The 14,709-nt window shown below is 41.6% G+C and overlaps 1 protein-coding gene across 1 annotated transcript; it reads left to right on the top strand.

The window, feature by feature from the left end:
* Positions 1 to 323: 323 nt before the first annotated feature.
* LOC120042869 (transport and Golgi organization protein 1 homolog) lies at positions 324 to 7,099 on the top strand. The gene is made up of 8 exons (XM_038987653.1): positions 324 to 628; positions 2,220 to 2,345; positions 2,474 to 2,495; positions 2,632 to 2,708; positions 2,814 to 2,891; positions 3,020 to 3,130; positions 3,586 to 3,645; positions 7,094 to 7,099. Exons 1-8 carry the CDS (start codon positions 569 to 571, stop codon positions 7,097 to 7,099), a joined length of 540 nt encoding a protein of 179 aa, XP_038843581.1. The 5' UTR covers positions 324 to 568.
* The last annotated feature ends 7,610 nt before the right edge of the window (positions 7,100 to 14,709 follow it).

Here is a 14,709-nt window from a genome sequence, read left to right as displayed (position 1 = left end):
TATGCGCGTGGTGGGCTGTAGCTCGCACTCAGATGTCAAGCTGTGGTACTTATTCAGAGGAATAATGTTTACTTGTGCACCAGTGTCTAGTTTGAACTTTAGCTCTGTGCCTTGTGTTCCTATCTCAATGTCAGCAAAGGCTTGCTCTGTCTCTGATATTTGACTTTTCTGTGTCACTGAATCAATAAACAGTTCATCAGCGTTTGACTCTTTGATTGACATTTCATCTTCACTCACTGTGTGTACTGTTTTTCCACGGTAAGCTCTGCACACTTTTGCAAAGTGATTCCATTTTCCACATTTAGTACACTGTTTGCCTTTAGCTGGGCAATTTCCTTGTTCGCCATGCACTTTGTATCCGCAACATCCACATGTTTTGGGGCGTTTTGAGTCTGTGTCGCTCTGTTTTGGAGTTATGTCTCTCTCTGTTCTAAAACGCGCTCTCTGTGCACCGGAGGTGTGCTTTGATGTCTGCCTGACTGCGTGCACTGCTTGTTCACGTGATGCGCTCGTGTTACCACGCGAAATGGTTTTCATCTGAGCCAGTGCTAGCTCGTGAGATCTGGCTATGTCGATAGCTTTGTCCAACGTTACCTCAGACCCAACATTCAAGTTTCTCTCACTCGCGGTGAGTGTATTCCAAATACAATACGGTCCCTGACCATCTCATCCTTGTTTGCATAATCAGTCTTTCACAAGCAGACGCAGCTCTGTCACAAACTGTTCAAAAGACTAGTTAGTTCCCTGTACTTTCTCATGGAATTTGTACCAAAGGTACTGAAAACATACTAGCTCGTTTTGAAGCATATGTTGTGCCGAAGACCAATACTGTCTTGTTTTGCACACTTTGTACAAAAAAAGTTAAAATGCAGTACTACAGGATATTTCTTAACGTAGCTCTTTATTAGCTAGCTATAACTGGCATGTTCACGTATCGCCAACCAGCATCAAACTGACCATGACCTAACCATTTGGGTGGTCTTAACCAATCATAGCACAGTATGATATGGCGGTAAAATGCATCCAATTATAATTCAGTATGTTTACACATATGAATATTACAGTCGACTACGTTGATCAGTTGGTGAAATGAGGATTTTCGGGTTTAAGCAAACGAGTTGCATTGCAAGTCACAAGCCAAACTAACTAGATAGCCAGCTCAACTGTCAAAGTAACGTACAGTAGCGATGGATTCGGAAGAAACAACATCTTTACCCACTTTGCCCCTGATGACAGAATCTGATCAACTGCCTGTCTTATACTTCGATATGTAAGTAGTTGGCTACAATATAGCTAGCTGGCTAGTCAAGTCTTAGGCCGCAATATGGCTGGCTGGCTAGCTACATTGAAACTGAATCTTGTTGGCAACGTCATTGTCTTGGGGAATGATTTTGTCCAACAATACCTAATGCATTTCCCAAATAGCTGCAGCCTAGAATGGATCACTTAATTGCTCTTTTAGTTGATTTTTTTCAAAGTGGAAGTTGCCTGTCCTCTTCCTCATTTAAAAAATGGCTCACTTTCCAGACTAGCAGTATCCGTTCTTCCTATATCTGGGTCTCAGATCGAGAGGTGCCTTCAAGTTGTTGAATTTTGCTTTGACAGCTTCCCCTTACATAACTATCACTTGAGGTTACATGCCATTAAAATCTACATGTGGCTCATGTCTAGTGATATGTCATGTAATCATCTATTTTGTTTATTGGCCATTTTACAGGGTGAAAGGCTACATGATGCAATCTTTTGCACTCTAAATCCACATAGGCCTAAGGCTTGTTAGTTAGATCCACTCTGTGGTGATTCATTTAGCCAATCCCTGAATTTCACTGAGCGACTGCGATGGAAGTTCTGTATTGTGCAAAGGTCACCATGGTTGGACAGTGGTAGGGCCCCAGTCCAATCCAATCCCCATTAATTGCATAAGGTCAAGGCAAATCTTCTCTATTGATTTTGATCAACAACTAGGTTATAGGCTACATCTATTTCTAAACCCACCTTGATTTGATCTGAAGATATGCCTCTGCATTGACTGAGAGGGTGCTCAGTGGGATAACCATTAGCCATGCTTGTAAACAGAACACTGGAATGCCTGATGGTTTAGTTCAATGTTTTTAACATCACTTATTTTCTTCTGTCATCTCAGCCCAGCTATTACCCAACTTATTTGCTAAGCCTGACATGGTGCTGTAGTAACACTGATTGGACCTGTCTCTCCCCAGATGGTCACCAGCCTGCCAGAGCACTGGAAGCCAGGTCCAGACTTCTACGGCGTGTCCTGTGAACCCGTGCTGATCACTGCAGGTGCCGGGGTCATCGGCTTCCTCTTCTGGAGGAGCATTCTATCTGTAAGTCGTTGTTGCACAGTTACTGCTTTCATAATTTCATAATCTGATTGCTTTATGTTATTCTATGATGTATTGTATGCTACCGTTGAGGAGGCTGTTTGCTGCCACTTTTCTTTTCCTTCTCACAGGTCAAAAGCAAGTCATATCTAAGTAAGTTCTTCTCCCTGGCTATTTAGGGTGCATAGTGAATCCTCATTCATATTGCTTACAGGCTGGTGTTCTTGTCATGTGTAAACCATGTCTGATTTCATACTCTTGTCATGGTTTTTATTCGCTACTGAAAAAGAGATGGTGGACAGGATGAAAAAGCTTGAACAAGAGAAGAAGGAGATACTCCAAAAGGTCGCTGAACTGCAGCAACAGGTAAGTTGCAGAGACTTTTCACTGACTAAGATCCAGACTTTTGAGTTCAATGTGAATTAAGGTACATAATGTTTTGACAGTATATTTCTACTGGGTTCCCCTCAGGGCGAAGAACTTAAAGAAAAGCAAAAGCTGTCTGAAAAATCTGCCACTTTATCTCTGGAGAAGATCCAGGAATTGGAGGTGAGTCTCTAAGAAATATTATCTTGATCACATGTCATTGTCATGCTGACAATTATTAGATTTTTTATTATTTTTTTCTTCTCCATAGTGTTTAAATTGACTAAGCATTTTCTTTTTCTATCCAATAGAATATTGTGCAAGAGATGGAGAGACAAAATGAGCGCCTGGACGAGGAAAATAACTTACACGCCATATCCTTTGACAAAGAGCGGGCCAATACTGCGAAACATGAAGATATGGTGAGTAGTATTGAGCGATTTAGCTGTAATTAAAATGTTTCAGAACAACCAATTCTCTGACGTCGGTTCAATTATTTGAATTCCATTAAGTTAGTTTATTATGTGAGCTCAATGTGCCGTTTCTCTAGAGAGAAATCAAATCAAGCACATATTTCGGGACGTTGTAGTTTTCAACAGGAGAATAAATATTCCACATAGTTTAGTGCAGAAAATGTGGTAATTGACTAAAATGACCACAATCCATTGCACCTACAGCTGCATGGACTTGCGCGGGCAGACAGAGAGAAAGGGACAGCCTGCAAATGAGAGAGAGACACCCTAGAGAGCAGTTGCTTTCGTGATATAGACAGCATAGGCAGCTACTATTAGCCAGCTACTATCCTAAATAGGATGGCTCGTTGATGAGGACAGAGAAAGATGGTTGTCATTATGCTTATCATTATCTTTGCCCATAGATGTCCGAAATGGACAAAACCATTGAGAAGTTGAAGCGCAGCAAGAAGAAGACCCAGGATGCACTTCACATTTTGTTAAGATACAGCCTTATTCTAAAATGGATAAAATAGTTTCCCCCCCTCATCAATCTACACACAATACCCCATAATGACAAAGCAAAAACAGGTATCGCAAATAAAAAATTCTAATATAACATTTCCATAAGTATTCAGACCCTTTACTCAGTACTTTGTTGAAGCACCATTGGCAGCGATTACAGCCTTGAGTCTTCTTGGGTATGATGCTACAAGCTTGGCACACCTGTATTTGGGGAGTTTCTCCCATTCGTCTCTGCAGAGCCTCTCAAGCTCTGTCAGGCTGAATACTTATGTAACTGTGATACTTGAGTTTTTTTATATGCGATACCTGTTTTTGCTTTGTCATTATGGGGTATTGTGTGTAGATTAACGAGGGGGAAAAAACATTTAATCAATTTTAGAACAAGGCTGTAACGTAACAAAATGTTGAAAAAGTCAAGGGTTCTGAATACTTTCCGAATGCACTGTACGTACATTGTACATACTGTACATTTTAAGAAGGACTACCACATAAGTACTGTGGTTGGTTTGTATTACCTTACAAGGTAAATGTAAGTATATTGGCAGGTGAGGGTCTACTTGGGGTGAGTGGGTCCTCCAAGAGACTGAAATGGGATGAGTGGAAGACCCAAGCACACCTCAGAGAAGTGTCTGATGCCCTCCCAATCACCCCATCCCAATCCCCTGGATATAGTCCCTCTCCATTATCACCAATATCCACCATTAAATTGCAGTTAAAATGACAAACGAGGAATAATACAACTTTGACTTCCTTTCCTATCTGTCCAGATCTCTTATTAATTTTACAATGGATTTACAAGTCATAATAAAATGAAGAAAAAACCCCATCCCAAACCAAATCCATCTCTCTGCACCACCCCCTCCCTGCTCTCCCCCATTTAACCCTACCCAAGTCAAGCTTATCCCCACCTCCCAACCTTACCCCCCCAAGCCAAGCTTGTTCCCCCTCCCATCCTTAACCCCCCAAGCCAAGCTTATCACCACCTACCCTCCTTCCCTTACCCAGCCAGGCCAAATTTATCCCAACCTCCACCTCCCCTGTCCCCTTTTCTCAAACACACCCACACCCCTCTACACATCCATTCTCTTTCATTCACACACAACATATACTCCATGCCCCCGCACACCCATTCTCTCCTGCCCTCCTACACATATTCATCCTCCCTCCCTCTCCCCTTCATATGCACAGACACATACCCACCCATACACTCTCTCACACACACACACACACACACGTTTGACAGTTATTGACTTACACTACCGGTCAAAAGTTTTAGAACACCTACTCATTTTTTACATTGTACAATAATAGTGAAGACATCAAAACTATGAAATAACACATATGGAATCATGTAGTAACCAAAAGAGTGCTAAACAAATCAATATATATTATATATTTTAGATTCTTCAAATAGCCACACTTTGACTTGATTACAGCTTTGCACACTCTTGGCATTCTCTCAACCAGCTTCACCTGGAATGCTTTTCCAACAGCCTTGAAGGAGTTCCCACATATGCTGAGCACTTGTTGGCTGCTTTTCCTTCACACTAATGTGTGAAGACATTTCACTGGAGCTAATGTAGAAGGAAAAGCTGTGTACATTTGCAAATACTGTGCCAAATCATATGTGAAGAACTTACAGCCAGAAGCAAGGAATAATTAATGACATAATCTCCACCTCTCAACCAGTTTTCTACAAGAACAGACACAAGGGACAACAGACATTGCAGATGAGCTGAAGGCAGTCATCAATGACCTTGGACCACAGAAGGTATTTGCACTGCTGACAGACAATGCTGCGAACATGAAGGCTGCTTGGTCTAAAATGGAGAAGTCCTACCCTGACATCACACCCATTGGCTGTGCTGCTCATGCATTGAATCTGCTCCTCAAGGACATCATGGCACTGAAAACAATGGATACACTCTACAAGAGAGCCAAGGAAATGGTTAGGTATGTGAAGGGTCATCAAGTTATAGCAGCAATCTACCTCGCCAAGCAAAGTGAGAAGAATAAGAGCACCACATTGAAGCTGCCCAGCAACACCCGTTGGGGTGGTGTTGTCATCATGTTTGCCAGTCTCCTGGAGGGGAAGGAGTCTATCCAAGAAATAAATGGCCATATCAGTCTGCCGATATGGACAGCCCCATCAAGAGGATCTTCCTGGATGATGTATTTTGGGAGAGAGTGGTAAGCAGCCTGAAACTCCTGAAACCTATTGCAGTAGCCATTGCACGTATTGGGGGAGACAGTGCCATCCTGTCTGATGTTCAGACTCTGCTTGCAGATGTAAGATAATAAATCCATACTGCCCTGCCCACTTCACTGTTGCTCCAAGCAGAGGAAACTGAGGTTCTGAAATACATTAAAAAGCGTGAAGACTTCTGCCTGAATCCCATACACGCCGCAGTGTACATGTTGAACCCCAAGTATGCTGGCAAGAGTATCCTGTCTGGTGCAGAGATCAACAAGGCCTATGGCGTCATCACTGCCGTGTCTCGCCACCTTGGCCTGGATGAGGGCAAAGTTCTAGGCAGTCTGGCGAAGTACACTTCCAAGCAGGGGCTTTGGGATGGAGATGCAATATGGCAGTCGTGCCAACATATCTCATCAGCCACCTGGTGGAAGGGACTTTGTGTATCTGAGGTTCTTTCCCCTGTTGCCTCCATCATCCTCCAAATCCCACCAACATCAGCCACCTCAGAGCGCAACTGGTCCTTGTTTGGGAACACACACACCAAAGCACGCAACAGGCTGGCCAATACAAGGGTTGAAAAATTGGTGGCCATCCGGGCAAATTTGCGGCTTTGTGAGCCTGACAACGAGCCTTCCTCAACAAGGTTGGAAAGTGACAGTGAAGATGAGGCCTCAGAGTCTGATGTTCAAGAGGTGGACATTAAGGAGGTCCAGGGAGAAGACATGGAAGGCTGAGAGGAAGACAATCAAAGATTTAGTTTCTAGACTATCCTTTTACGTATGTTGAAAACGTTTTTGGGAGATGCGATGGATCATTGGGATTATTCAATATTCCCTTTATTTTGTTGTTCAGTGAAATCATCCCATGCGAAGAGTCAACTCATTTAATTAAAGTTCAACTAACTAAGTTTTTTTTTTTCTATTGGAAGGATTTAATAATTTGCAATTATGTCTACTTATGATAAGGTAAAAGATTAATGTTTGTCTTCATATGATTTGGTAAATATATCCAATGCAAAAAAACATTAAATAGTATTAATATTAATTTGCATATATTTGCATTAATTCCTATATATTCCCACAGAAAGTTTTCACCTCTGAATATTCCCCAAAATGTGAAACCCTAATCCCCATAGCAGGATGATGCCACCACTATGCTTCACGGTAGGGATGATGTTAGACAGGTGATGAGCTGTGTCTCGTTTTCTCCAGACGTAGCGATTTGCATTCAAGTCAAAGAGTTCAGGAACCGGGATTCGTCAAACCAGTCAATGTTTTTCCACTCCTCAATTGTCCAGTGTTGGTGATTGTGTGCCCACTGGAGCAGCTTCTTCTGGTTTTTAGTAGATAGGAGTAGAACCCGGTGTGGTAGTCTGCTACAATACCCCATCCGTGACAAGGGCAGACGAATTGTGTGTTCCGGGATGTTGTCTGCACACCACTGTTATACTTTGCCATTATTTGCCGGTTTGTGGCCCGCCTGTTAGCTTGCACGATTCTTGCCATTCTCCTTTGACCTCTCTTCAACGAGCTGTTTTTGCCCACAGAACGGCCCAGCTCTTGGAAAATCAAATCAAATTGTATTTGTCACATACACATGGTTAGCAGATGTTAATGCGAGTGTAGCGAAATGCTTGTGCTTCTAGTTCCGACAATGCAGTAATAACCAACAAGTAATCTAACCTAACAATTCCACAACTACTACCTTATATACACAAGTGTAAAGGGATAAAGAATATGTACATAAAGATATATGAATGAGTGATGGTACAGAACGGCATAGGCAAGATGCATTAGATGGTATAGAGTACAGTATATACATATGAGATGAGTAATGTAGGGTATGTAAACATAAAGTGGCATAGTTTAAAGTGGCTAGTGATACATGTATTACATAAAGATGGCAAGATGCAGTAGATGATATAGAGTACAGTATATACATATACATATACATATGAGATGAGTAATGTAGGGTATGTAAACATTATATTAAGTGGCATTGTTTAAAGTGGCTAGTGGTACATTTTTACATAATTTCCATCAATTCCCATTATTAAAGTGGCTGGAGTTGAGTCAGTATGTTGGCAGCGGCCACTAAATGTTAGTGGTGGCTGTTTAACAGTCTGATGGCCTTGAGATAGAAGCTGTTTTTTAGTCTCTCAGTCCCTGCTTTGATGCACCTGTACTGACCTCGCCTTCTGTATGATAGCGGGGTGAACAGGCAGTGGCTTGGGTGGTTGTTGTCCTTGATGATCTTTATGGCCTTCCTGTGACATCGGGTGGTGTAGGTGTCCTGGAGGGCAGGTAGTTTGCCCCCGGTGATGCGTTGTGCAGACCTCACTACCCTCTGGAGAGCCTTACGGTTGTGGGCGGAGCAGGTGCCGTACCAGGCGGTGAGACAGCCCAACAGGATGCTCTCGATTGTGCATCTGTAGAAGTTTGTGAGTGCTTTTGGTGACAAGCTGAATTTCTTCAGCCTCCTGAGGTTGAAGAGGCTGCTGCGCTTTCTTCACAACGCTGTCTGTGTGGGTGGACCAATTCAGTTTGTCCGTGATGTGTACACCGAGGAACTTAAAACTTTCCACCTTCTCCACTACTGTCCCGTCGATGTGGATAGGGGGGTGCTCCCTCTGCTGTTTCCTGAAGTCCACAATCATCTCCTTTGTTTTGTTGACGTTGAGTGTGAGGTTATTTTCCTGACACCACACTCCGAGGGCCCTCACCTCCTCCCTGTAGGCCGTCTCGTCGTTGTTGGTAATCAAGCCTACCACTGTAGTGTCGTCTGCAAACTTGATGATTGAGTTGGAGGCGTGCATGGCCACGCAGTCGTGGGTGAACAGGGAGTACAGGAGAGGGCTCAGAACGCACCCTTGTGGGGCCCCAGTGTTGAGGATCAGCGGGGTGGAGATGTTGTTACCTACCCTCACCACCTGGGGGCGGCCCGTCAGGAAGTCCAGGACCCAGTTGCACAGGGCGGGGTCGAGACCCAGGGTCTCGAGCTTGATGACGAGTTTGGAGGGTACTATGGTGTTAAATGCTGAGCTGTAGTCGATGAACAGCATTCTTACATAGGTATTCCTCTTGTCCAGATGGGTTAGGGCAGTGTGCAGTGTGGTTGCGATTGCGTCGTCTGTGGACCTATTGGGTCGGTAAGCAAATTGGAGTGGGTCTAGGGTGTCCGGTAGGGTGGAGGTGATATGGTCCTTGACTAGTCTCTCAAAGCACTTCATGATGACGGAAGTGAGTGCTACGGGGCGGTAGTCGTTTAGCTCAGTTACCTTAGCTTTCTTGGGAACAGGAACAATGGTGGCCCTCTTGAAGCATGTGGGAACAGCAGACTGGGATAAGGATTGATTGAATATGTCCGTAAACACACCAGCCAGCTGGTCTGCACATACATAAATGTATGTGTTTATGCAACAAATGTTGTGCAACGTATCGCATCAATTCGTTCTCTAATCAAACCAAAGTGTTTCAAATAAACCTTTCATTGCTGTATTGTATCGGAGCACATCCCTAGGGGACCAAATACATAAAGTGCTTTCATTTCTAAAGGGTAAACATATGTATGACATTTTTTTTATTTTTAAGGTGACATTATTTACTGTCTCTTCATATGATCCCGAATCCAAAATGCCGGAGTATACTATAGAGCAAAATTAAAAAATTTGGCCTCACTGTCCAAATAAATACTAAGCACACACCATGCCTGGTAAAACATGGACTTATCCCCTCCCCTTATTTTGAGGGCTGAGGACATCTGACAAACTTTTATTTTGGAGTGTCCATTTAAAACTAGCTACTTTCTTTGACACAATTTGATCAGCTTACCTGATATGGTGGTTCCAAACTGGACCCTGACTAACAAAATGATGACAATAATCTGGGTCACCTACACAAAAGATTAGGAAATGTCATTTGTGTCATTCATTATTAGTTAGCTACAGAACGAAATGTGTTTTCACATGCCAAAATCTAGGTTTAGGACACATTGGGAGTCTGTACCTACACAGAGGGCTTCCTTTAGCCAGTAATAACAGGCGTTCGTCCGATAATTAAAAAAAAAAAAGCCAATAAATAAAAGTACAATTGTCCAGGAGAAGAAAAAATCAAATTTCTAAATTTGCCTATTAGCTTTTTAGCCTATTCATTGATGGATTCACCAGTCTACGTACATACATTTGACTGATCATGCTTAATTTGCATAATTTTGTGGAATTAAATTGGTGCATGTGTACACTATATTCCTTATGTATCTTTTTTTTATCACACACATACAGAGCCATTGAGTGGAAAATATGTCAGACTCTGCAAGAGCTACTGCTGCAGCATCTTGCTGTGCTTTCAAGACAACTGGGAACTCAGAAAAATATGAGGTCATTTCATGACGTCAGTGATCTTCAGGTCGTAAAGTCAGTGCTCTACAGGCCCCAGTTGGATGACGTTCAAAAAAAATTTCCCCAGGCAGGCTTCATCAACGCGTCAAACATCACTTTGCAACGAGCTGGAGGCTCATTTTTAAAAACATTTATTTTGAACATGTATCATGTATTTTGAAAACATACTTAACTGTTTAAAACCAGAACGTTTTAATACATTTTACGAGGCATGTTTTACCTTGCTTCAGATTAGCCTATTAGATCTCCTCTTTCTACATTTCTAACGGATATTTTCATCTGTCACGTGAAACCGCTTGACTGTGCAGTGCCCTCTCGACAATGGTGTTTTCCCGCCAATTGCATTATGGAACGAACATTCCTGCGTAGCCTACTTACTGCCCTGTGTGCATTACTGCGCTTATAATCTTAAGAAATAATAGTTTATCAAAGCTAAGCTAAATGTTCTGATCTGTTGCATCAGACTCATTGCTTTTTAACGTCTTTGTTTTATGTAGCCTAGGCCTTCTGGCCTACTGGTTGAATTTGGGATCTATCTTCCCACAAATGTCCAGACTCTGGAATAGACGATCTTTCTCGACAAGCTGACCAATATAATAGGTAGCCTAAACTTTTCTACTATAGTAGATTCACATAGGATAGTGATTTTGCTGTTCATTAACTTACTCATTTTGTTGGCTGAGGAAAAGTAAATGTCGACAGTTATTCTAACATGTTCAAAGTGCACATCAGAATTTGGTAAGAAGGACAGCACGTCTTTAAATTCTGGACATGCATGTTCTGTTAATGAATTACCATGATATCCCAAATGTGATTTCTGTCATTCTGAGAACTGTGGGCCGATGTGGACGCCCTAATCAGGTTATGAACCTGATGCATATGAGTCCGGTAAATGAAAATATTGCCGGTCAAATGTTCTGCACCGCATTTTCCTAACTTAAACCCTACTACAGACTCGCGATGTTGTGTCCCAAACTAACGTTAAGCAAGCAAAAATCAAACCGCTATGCAAGCTAACTACGTAGCTAGCACGATATTTACCTTGATTGAAGGTCGATTCATCTCCATAGTAGTAGTAGTATCTGGGATCTATATCTGTTTATATGAGTTACTATGCTGTTACTAAGCAGTGATGTATTACAACAGTGTTACGTTACTACACCTAATAGGAAATGCACATGCGCACTAGTGTGCCCGGGAACTGTAGAGCACGAGAGGTTTTGACTAAACGAAAACTAACTGTACTCCCGTCTCCTGCCTGGTCATTTCTCCACAACACAAATATTACACATAGTTTGTCGCCCTACAGAGCTAGCAATTTTGCAGAGTCGTTGTTACTGTAATTTATGTTATGTTTCAGTCAACTAGCTAAACATTTACAACTTTTTGTATATATATTTTGCGACACTAGATGATTGACTAGTAAGCCTTCAGGGTTGTTACTAGCTACCGACTGCTAACACGGAATTCTGGGATTTGTAGTGCAGACAAACTACAACCAGAGATATTAGCAAAAATAGAATAATGAGCCAGATTCAGTTTCTACAGGAAGCTCAGGGACCGGCAGTGGTAATTTACTCATCGATTAAAAATGTAATCTCAATACAGTTTTCTGTTCCCAAAACTAGAATATGTTACGAACAGAGTAGATTAAGTTATGTAGACTTTACCTTTTTAGAAACTGTAGGAGTTATTGTTACATATGGAGGTAGATATCACACTATTAAACAATAGACAGGTGTACATTAGAAAATAGTATAAGAAGGCAGACATGAGTGCATTTGCCATTCTGGTAAATACAGGAAACCAAAGATTAGCAGATGGCCAAAGCCATATGTGCCTTGAAGTGCATTTATGGAAAGAGCAGGACACTATTATGAAGATAAAATAGAGAGGAAAGGCCATAAGTGCTTAGGGTAAAGGCCATAAGTGCTTAGGGTAAGATAGACATATATTAATTTTAGGAGACAAGAGGGTCCTGCCTCCATTATAATCTAATCAAGAGCGGATACAGGCGTTATTGGGCGTAAACAAGCAGGAAGCCTGAAATGAAGGATAATGGTGGCAGATGACCTAAGAGAAGTCATTTAATTAATGTATGTAATGATCTCATGTGTGTGTATTGGTATAAAGAGAGAGCCAGTGCTCTGGGAAGGGGTGTGATCCGCGGATCACCCCCTTGTGATACATTGTATTAAAAGTCTTTATTGATTTTTCAAGTTCTTATACGAGTGTTATATTTCTGAGACGATTATCCACGACATATTTGGCGAGCTTAGCCAGGAGGGACAGGGACTACGGAATGGCGTTCGGGGCTGGTGATAGTTTCTTTGGACAATCTTGCAAACAATGTGGCCACAACTATAAAAAGGTAAGCTTGTTCTTACATAGTTGAAATGTTTGTATGGATTGCTTCAGAGATCCTGTCTCAGCGAGAAGGGTGCCACGTAAGTCTCTCTTTCAAATTTCCTAAAAAGAAACCAGTAAATACTAAAGAACTTTTGAATTCAATGAATTTGCATGTATGTGTAATTTGGGGAATTGTATTAAATATAAATGTATGCGCATGTGTAGAAATTAAGTGATTAGGAGCTGTGAACTTTGCGGGTGTCAGGCGTTTAGCGGAGTGGGCATGTACTCGTTCTGATCGGACCGTTCGAATGTGTGGCTTAAATGATGCGGTTGTTTGCGCCATCTGGCTGAGATGCCTGGCTATAATGTGGGACAGCCCATACGGTCAAAACAGATAATGTAGGTAGAAAATCCTGTAATACCTCTTCAATAAAATTAGTAGAAGGAACGCTTGGACAGGTTACTTATGGATGCGGCTCTAAAAAGAGAGAGCTGCATAAATAAGTAGTTAGGAAGCCACGATACCGCCCTTTAAAAAGGAACATTTTAGAAAGGGGTCTGCTTGGGTGGGATATTCACGGCAGGAGGGTCTGTGGGTGAATATTTAGGACGCAGGAAGAACGCTGGCCTGATTGTGCGGGGTTCAACTGCAAAAGAAATCCTGCGGATAAGAAACGCTCCGTCTAGCTAAACGGGGGTTGAAAATCGGTAGGTCACGCCACGATATTGCTCTAATACGGAATAGAGATCAGTATTGGGTGGGTGAATAGGATATGAAGACAGGCTGGCCCGATTAGGTAGTAGTCTCGTCATATCGTAAAAATCCCATAAGTATAATTCCGGTTTATGTTGAGGAAGTGAATTAAATTAGTAGGAATAACTATGGGTTGTTTTAAGTAAAAACGAAGAGTATGCGTGAATAAGATGAATGAGAATTCTTTGTGATGAATGAGCAGATTAGGAAAAAATTGTAAAATAGTGTGTGTGTGTCTGTGACCAACTGCTGGTAGGAAGAGGAATGCGCAAGCCTCTCTGACAGTTAACTGAGTGTAATTTGAGAAGGAGAGTGCATTTAACTCTCACAGGGAAGAGGAACAGCAAGAGATCAGCTGCTCTGTACCCACAGAGACTGCAGTCTAAAAATAGCCTGAAGGACAGAGAGGGGTGTAAAAATACTGAGGCTTGTTTCACTAAAACCATGAATCAGGAATTATATAGTAAAATAAGTTAAATGACAATGGAAAGAAAGTGTAGACATTATAACTAGCTAAATTATAAGGAAACATTTATTAAATTGGATTTAATACACTGAATAAAGTTAAAGTGATAAAATAAGCAAATTAATAAAATGAATAAATAATGATATCTGTAAAGGAAAAAACACAGAGATATTTGAAGTACTGTACTAGAATAAGACATTAAGTCATCTGTAGTATTCAGAAATAATGTCTGTACTATATATAGAGTAGGCTTTGATAGGAGAAATTAAGTGATGTGACAAATTAATTATTATCTGGGAAAGGGGATTAGCTCTACCTTGGAAAAGTAGTAAATAAAAGGTGTATAACAGAAGTGGAGTATTTAGGAAAAATAAATAGTGGCATGAAAACAAAAGGACTGTTTCTCCCTAGCATAGAGAGATGAGGGATTTAAAAAAGCCATGGAGTCATTGAAAGAAGCGCACCTTAGTTCTACCGAATTCGGATTGAATATGAAAAAACTGGAAAATGGAGGACGCCATTACCCGGTAACATTATATAATCAGAAAATACATTACGATGAATGACAAATATGGTTCCGCTCGTCCTCGCAGACGTGCGGGTGATTAGCAGAACTATTGACAATATCTAAGAACCAATAAGAAAATAGCTCCCTGTTTTGCATATGGTGATATCGCGTATGGGGAAAATGAGTGTACGGTGACACTGGAACTTAGTGCGGTAGCAGGAAATGCCGCTATACAAGAGTTTGTATCCTTGTCAAAATAACAAACAACTAATCGGTTTGAGGTTAGTAAGAATGGAATTTTCACTTGGCGGTGTATAGTCTCTGATCGAACAATGAGTGGTTCATAGAGAT

Source organism: Salvelinus namaycush, unplaced genomic scaffold, assembly GCF_016432855.1.
Source record: "Salvelinus namaycush isolate Seneca unplaced genomic scaffold, SaNama_1.0 Scaffold794, whole genome shotgun sequence".
In the NCBI taxonomy this organism is placed as follows: domain Eukaryota; kingdom Metazoa; phylum Chordata; class Actinopteri; order Salmoniformes; family Salmonidae; genus Salvelinus; species Salvelinus namaycush.
This window is presented reverse-complemented; position numbering and strand designations above follow the sequence as displayed.

Excerpts from the sequence above, each read along its gene's own strand:
- LOC120042869 (XM_038987653.1), top strand. The coding sequence starts at position 569 with ATGTCGATAGCTTTGTCCAACGTTACCTCAGACCCAACATTCAAGTTT. Across the intron at positions 629-2,219 it reads TCAAGTTTCTCTCACTCGCG|ATGGTCACCAGCCTGCCAGA; the intron begins GTGAGTGTATTC and ends GTCTCTCCCCAG. Across the intron at positions 2,709-2,813 it reads TCGCTGAACTGCAGCAACAG|GGCGAAGAACTTAAAGAAAA; the intron begins GTAAGTTGCAGA and ends GGTTCCCCTCAG.